At 43.6% G+C, this 7,203-nt stretch overlaps 1 protein-coding gene across 1 annotated transcript in view; it reads right to left on the bottom strand.

Annotated features, from left to right (window-relative positions):
* Window positions 1–3,033: 3,033 nt before the first annotated feature.
* Window positions 3,034–7,203, bottom strand: part of elfn2b (extracellular leucine-rich repeat and fibronectin type III domain containing 2b) — a 48,861-nt gene continuing 44,691 nt past the window's right edge. Inside the window, exons 3-4 of the mRNA XM_088317463.1 lie at window positions 6,254–6,874; window positions 3,034–6,179 (exon numbers count right to left, since the gene is read on the bottom strand). Coding sequence (XP_088173589.1) covers window positions 3,702–6,179; window positions 6,254–6,592 — 2,817 coding nt within the window. The 5' untranslated portion in view covers window positions 6,593–6,874 and the 3' untranslated portion in view covers window positions 3,034–3,701. The remainder of the gene's footprint in view (window positions 6,180–6,253; window positions 6,875–7,203) is intronic.

The following is a 7,203-nucleotide window of genomic DNA, read 5'->3' as shown; positions in this document are numbered from 1 at the left end:
GCATGGGCAGTTTCATGGTAATTAATTAAATTGGGTTTGCGTGGAATTTAAGTGATCTTCTGCTCAGAAAACTAAAAGCACATTTGAGGCGTTGGTAATATCGGACATTCACATTCTGTAGATGTTCATACGGCACATGAAGCCTGTTCAATTCGAACATTTGTTTTCATATCCACCACGAAGCGTTTGGCAAATTGGAAGGATGTGTGGGAAGTGTTTTCACTGTCAAGTTTGAAGAGTGGCCAAGAAATCAGTAAAGCCATTTGGTCTGGACTTAGAAGTACAACTTCAGAGTAATGTATAAAAAAAAAAAAAAAAAATGACATGCATTTGAGTGAAATGCATTAAACTATCCAACCTTAATAGAAAGTTCAATATAAAGTCAACAAAAGGAATGGAAGATGAAATCATTTCCTGTCAGGCCTAATTAAACTCACAATGCCAGTAAAAGAAAGCACTGAAAAGGCTTCTTTTAAGGCTTTAAAGCTGGGTTGCTTTTTTTTTTTTTTAATTTTTTTTTTGTCATTTTAAGCAGCATTAGCCAGCCAGAGCACTCTTAACTTAAACGCGTAAAGTTGCTTCTCCTCCAAAATCGAACAGGGTCAGTGTGAGGTGATGTCTAAATTCCTCATAAAATTATTCATTTGTGTGACTGCATTGTGCCAAAGACCTCCTCTCAGTGCTCTCTTATTTTTGGTGAAGCCCTTAGGTTAGAATTGGCTTTCAATAAATGCGATAATTGTTCATTTAGGAAGTGTGACTCATTGTGACTCACTTGCCACTGTGGAGGAGCGGGGATGGAAAAAGGAAGTGGGGAAAAACAAAAAAACAAATAAACAATAGCTAACACTCAACGATAGTTTAAAAAAAAAAAAGTTTTGGTGATTTTATTTGAATAGATCATCTTAGACCAGGGGTGGGCAAACATTTTGATTGGTGGGCAACAATGGGTTCTAAAATTTGACACAGGGGCCGGACTAGCGGCAGATGGATGGAGTGTTTTGGTAATTTAAATTTAAATTTGAAATGAAAGTGAACAAAAGCATTACAACGAAATATGTCTTTGACACACCGCAGTATTTAGAAAATAAAACATGAACAAGGTTTATTCATTTATTTTTTTTCAAGTTCGGCGGGCCGATTTAAAACATTTAACAGGCCGCATGTGGCCCCCGGGCCGTAGTTTGCACACGCCTGGCTTAGACGATTCAATGAAAATGTACAGCTTTGTAATAATAATAATAAAAAATAATAATAATCAAATTCTAACCAAGTCTGTTTATGTTGTTCCTCTGCCCGTTGCTTGCTTTTTTTTGTCTTGTCCAGTTATGGAATTCAATAAAAAGAAATTAGTGCTGCAATTATGTGTTCACTCATTTAATTGTCAAAACATCCAAAACGAATTAGCCGAAGAAAATAATCAATTTGAGCAAATGAACAGATGATAAATTTTTGCAAGTCATCAAGATTTTGACATTCTCAGATTGAGCAGAAGAACACTCGAACAAATCTGTTGTCAAATCCATTCAGAATCTCACATTTTGATTAAAACCGAAAAGTCATTAAGGTAACATCAGCGAGACGTCATGCGTTTCATGGCCGCTCAAATCAAGGATCCGCCACAATTAAGTCCACTAGTTAAAAGTAGTTTTGGCAGTCAAACACACCTCTCAAATGAAAAATTGGCTTTGAATCACAGTAACTTGGCAACTTTTTCACATTACGGATCTGAGTGTGAACATTTTTCATGATATGCTAAAGTGGGCGTGGCTAATTCAGCGACACATGCCAAGAAAGCGACATGCTGTCGGGAGAATTTTGGAGGATATAATACAGAATAACCTGACAAATTCCAAGGAGCCGACAACGGAGATTATTTCTGCTCAGAACATTGATGACGGGAATTAAAAACATTCAAGAAATTCTAGTCTATTAAAAATAACAACTGTTCTTTTTTTTATTTTATTTTTTTAACCAACCATAGAACCAAATGGAGATACTGTACACGGAAAAGCAAAACATGATTATATATTTGCTTTACACTAACATATGCTCACAATTAAAGCTATCCCAAGCGTACGCCATAAAAACTCCTACATACAATCAACGAGTGGTCGCAGGGAAGTGATGTGTGATGTCACACGCTGATAATTTGTCTACAAAGACCTGAATTTAGAAATGCCTCTCTAACATATTTCTTCTCAATATAGCCCTAAATACAAATGCGAGACAAGGATCACTTGAGTTTTCACATTAGAGGGTAAGAAAAAAAAAAAATGAAAATGTTTCACAGCAGTGTAGGTAGGCAGATTGGAACGTCCAATCAGATCGTTGCAATGGAAAAGGCCAAGTGAAGATGAAGAAGAAAAAAAAAAAAAAAAACTTTACGAGCATCAACGAGATCATGGCTGCAGTAGCAAGAGGCACTGAGCTACTTTAGAATAATTATGAGTCATGATTTATGTCTGGAAAATAACGCATAGTAATGCTGCTGTTGTTTGTGCGTTAGTCCGTGTCGGTCATTATGTTGAAGGAAGAATACAGAGCCAGATATTTATTTAAATAGGATATTCACAAGGATTCATTTAAATCAATTTGGGCATATACGCTAAAATCCGACAAGGCATGCCGACACCCACTTACACTGACTATTGTACACTACACACACGCGCGCACACACACGCACACACAAGCCATAAGGTGCAAGCGAACATGCCCGTCTAATTAAATCAAAAGACATTTGGTCGAAAAATAACCACACAACTGAAAAGAAATTGAAATGAGGTCCAATCACTTTTTGTTATTCATCCAATTTAAATAGCAAATGATTTGGAATGTGTTTTCAACTTTGTAAAGTGTTTTTTTCCTGTTAGATGGAATTGGCGTCAATTGGATTTCCTTAGTGATTACTTCACGATGTCACCCGGATTTCCTTCACATTCGTTCTCACTGAAACCTAATATGGGATATTTTTACGCCATTAAAATTAAAATAAAAATTAAAATAAAAATAAAAATAAAAATTAAAATTAAAATTAAAATTAAAATTAAAATTAAAACTAAAATTTAAAAAAAAAATTGGTGAACGACCACGTTTTTGGCAATGATTTCATCTGTTACGACGTTTTCATGCTGGTACCACTTAAGAAATGATCATCTATTTTTCCTTGTGTGGACGCTACTGTTATCTTGCGATGGCGAAGGCGACCTATCATTTGACTCCATCAAACGTGATCACCAACAGAGCCACCTTTCCTCAGATCAACATGATAATATTATAATCACATTAAGCTCCGGTGGGTTCCCAAAGACTAAAAACATGGCACTGTCGACAAGTAAAACATCACAAAATGTGGTCACATAAATATTAGTAGACTGCACAGTAAGTTTTTGTTCCCTGTGGAGATCAACAAAATCTGCAGTTGTTAGAATAATCCCCCCCAAAAAAACGGTGCTACAATGAAGTGTAAAAGAAAAGTCCGTAGTGAGTTATTATCCCAGGAATCCCAGGCACAGTCGCACAGTCCGTGCTTGATGTACAATACTCTATACACTTGAGCATGCCAAAAAAAAAAAAAAAGGCCAAACTGTGTCCAACATCTTTCTTCCCGGTTAAGAAGTTTCTCCAGCCCAGAAAGGCCACCGTAAAACTAGATGTAAACAAACTCGTCACCTCACAACGCTTAGCACCGCCCCCCTCAGTCAAAGCTTCTGCTGTGCCGAAACACCCTTCCAGTAATCCAGGATGTCATGCAGGTCCTCGCCTTTAGCGAATTGCACCTTTTTCCGAAGGGCATTGCCGGCCGTTACATAACAGGCCTCGTCACGTTGGCCTTTACGGTAGGGACGAAAGCGCTCCCAGATCCTCAGCGTGCTCTCTGAGGAGTACTCTGGACTGGAGGAGTAGCCCGAGTAACTGGAATGGTGGCGAGCTGGTGAAAGCTGGGAGTAGGACACTGCATCCTTACGGGAGCGTGAAAGGGGTTTTAGGAAGGAGACCCTCTGGGCTGGGGAACCCTGATGGGAGCCGTCATAGTAAAGAGCTGGGACGGAGTGGCGGTGCTCTGAGCAGTGGTAGTCTTGCTGCACCTCCAACTGCTGCTGCTGCTGCTGCTGATGGTAATGGTGAGGATTTTGGTTTTCTTGATGTTGGGCACCAACACCACCACTGTCGCAACCACCGCCACCCCCTCCAGTGCAGCTCATACTCCCCACTAGCGGCAGTCTTTCCAGCGGTTCCCCACAGCCCACAGGACTGGCGCGGTCTTGGTACTGTTGTTGATTGCAGCCATCCGGGCTCCTTGGCTCCGGAACATCCAGGCTATAGACACGAGCCCCTCCACGATCCCGTTCCCGGCCCACCGACCCACAAGAGGCGGTGCTGCTCTGTTTCTTGACGGCATTTACAATCACCACAGCTGCGTCCGCACTCATTTGCCGCTGAATGGGGCGTACGGCATTGGCGGGTGGAGGCGGTCTGTAGGGAGGGGTAACGACGAATCCCCCTCCACTAATCCCCGGGCGCTCTGAAAGTGGGGTATTCAAAGCGGGGAGAGGGGGCGGAGGTGGAATTTTGGTGCAGGATTCAGTCATCCCTTGAGAAAGCGTTATTAAACCACGAGTAAGAGCCGAGGTGCTGTTTGGTGGCGGGGAGGTAGGGTTGGAGGACGGTGGAGGGTTTGGAGAGGATCCCGAGGCGGAAACAGCTGCGGCATCTAGCTTTAGCGCATCAATGCAGTTGTTGATAATCTGGTTGACTTTATCCACCTCCATGGCGATTGTCGAGATCTCCGACGCAGAACCACGCCCATCGTCATCCGAGTCATCCCCGACATCAGTGCCGTCATCGTCCCTTAAATCTTCCGCCCGCATACCTCCGTGTCCACCGTCCCCTCCGTGCCTCTCGATGCCTACCCCTCCACTTCGGATGTCCATGTAGTTTCCTTTTCCCGTCATGGCCTCTGAGAAGGCAGTGGCCATTTTTTCTACTTGGGGAATAGAGGAAAGTCTTGAAGAACTCGTGTTAGCGGAGTGAAGCATTCCAGAGCTGGAGGACGTAGACATGGGAAGCTTGCCCCCATGGTGGTGGTGATACTGGTGGTGGTCTCTGGAGTGTTCCTGAAGCTTGTGCACTGCCGTGGGATCATTCGCAACTGCCGCCGCCACTTCAGGCCCGTAACGCATTTCCAGTATGGTTTTCTTGACACAGATGGACTTCTTTTTCTCATCGTGCATGCGTTTCTTCCGTAAACAGTAATAGACAAAGCCCAACACGATGAGCATGCCGAAAAGACAACCCACTATGGTCATGATGTAGTGTGTCGTGGTGGACGGCGTGGGGAGGATGTTGTTTGGATTTTGAGAACGCGTGGAAAATTGGAGGCACGTGTGGTTGTATCGTTGGGAGTTACGGATGGATGCCACGCAGAAAGTGTAATTGGTGTGCGGTTTGAGCTTGTTGAGCGTGATCATCTCCTTCTTGTTCTTTAGAGTCATAACGTCCGAAACGTAAGTGTGGTTGTATTGCGTCAGGATATACATTTTGCTGAACGGCCTCGGAATCTGTACGAGGAGCGAGGCCGAGGACAAGGACACCTGATGGAGCTTGATGCTCGGAATGAAACCGTTTTCTGTGGACGTGGAGGCGTTGGGTTGGTGGTAAGGCCCAACACCGCCAAACATCTCCGGACCGATTCCAGACGGACCGTCCAGGTCCGGTGGGAGGGAGGTCATTCCAGGAATCATCACTCCATCTCTGCAGTGAGAGTGCAAGATATTTTTGGCATTTCGACCAGCGTGACCGGCAGCGATGGGGCTCAGTAGGGGGAATCCAAACATCTCCCGCGGCGTCTCACACTGGAGACGATCGTAGGTATGAGTGACGTTGTTGAAGGATTCCAGCCAAGTAAGGAAGCTGTAAAGATCGCAGCCACAATGGAACGGATTTGCGGCCAGTTCGCAAACCATTAGGCGATTGAGAACAGTGAACGTCGACGGATCGATACGGGCAAGTTTGTTGGATGACAGATCAATGCTGCTAAGGCTTGGGCACTCCCAGAATGCATTGCTGGCGATAACCTCAATGAGGTTGTGCTGGAGGAAAAGACATTGCATGCGGCCGAGCCCTCTCATCATCCCCTCTGTTAGGTTGGTCAGCTTGTTGTAGCCCAGTTGAAGAACCTACGAAAAACAAAATCAGATATAAATACCAAGACGGCCGTAATACACGACCGTTTTCCATTGCGTCTGATCACCTGCAGGTTGGCTTGTCCCGAAAAGGCTCCGTCTTCGATGTAGCCGATTTCATTCTTGGTGAGGTTAAGATCCGTGAGGTTGGTAAAGCGGTACATGGAGTTTAAGTGCACCGCTTTCAGCTTGTTCTCATTGAGTCTCAAGTCATGAACAGTGTTGTTGATGTGCTGTGGAATCGTCTCATACGGTGGCTGGTTCTGACTACAGATAGCCAGCCACACATAACCTTTGTCCCCTTCAATGAGCCAGCAGTCCCCATTGACCACGCTTGGAAAGCGGGTGGCAATTAGGAGGGAGGTGAGAATAACAATGAAGCCCGAGGTGGTGGAAAGACTCTGCATGATGGAGATGGAAAGAGGCGATGTTGTTGTAATCAAGAGGAGAAATGCAGGCACAAAGGAGGGGCGTGTTGGTTGGAGAATAGCAAGTAGTCAAGGTGTCTGGGAAGGACTGTGGCAGAGGAGGAGAGTCTGTGTAGGGTATAGAAGAAGGGGTTTGGAATGCCAGTCACAGTTTTAGGGCTATCATGGTCGATTAGCAGGTCACCCGGGTTATGTCATGTCTTGTTAGGCTGCAGCGAGGGGAGTCGCAGGTTGTCTTCATGCTCTCTCAGGACTTTGGCTCTGCGGGAACAATATGACAAAAAGCACATACATTATATAGAGCATATATATATTTTTATGACTTCATTCTAAAAGGATTTTCATAAAAATTGTATTGCTGATGTGAAAGAGGTTATGTTTGCATCAGTTTTTTTGTTATTGAGCAACTGGCTATTATGTTGCGATAAACTTAATGAACTACAGTATTTTATTTCCCAGCTAATTAGCTAATAATAATCATCATAAGTTCATGATGAAGTTTGCACTGTGAGAAAAGTCAAGCTGATGTTGGTTAGAGGCTAATGTCGTAATTGAAAAATTTTCAGTGCAGTTCTATAATTAATTAATTA

Source organism: Idiotropiscis lumnitzeri, chromosome 15 (genome assembly GCF_059441095.1).
Source record: "Idiotropiscis lumnitzeri isolate Australia: NSW breed Sydney's pygmy pipehorse chromosome 15, RoL_Ilum_1.0, whole genome shotgun sequence".
NCBI classification, from domain to species: Eukaryota; Metazoa; Chordata; class Actinopteri; order Syngnathiformes; family Syngnathidae; genus Idiotropiscis; species Idiotropiscis lumnitzeri.
This window is presented reverse-complemented; position numbering and strand designations above follow the sequence as displayed.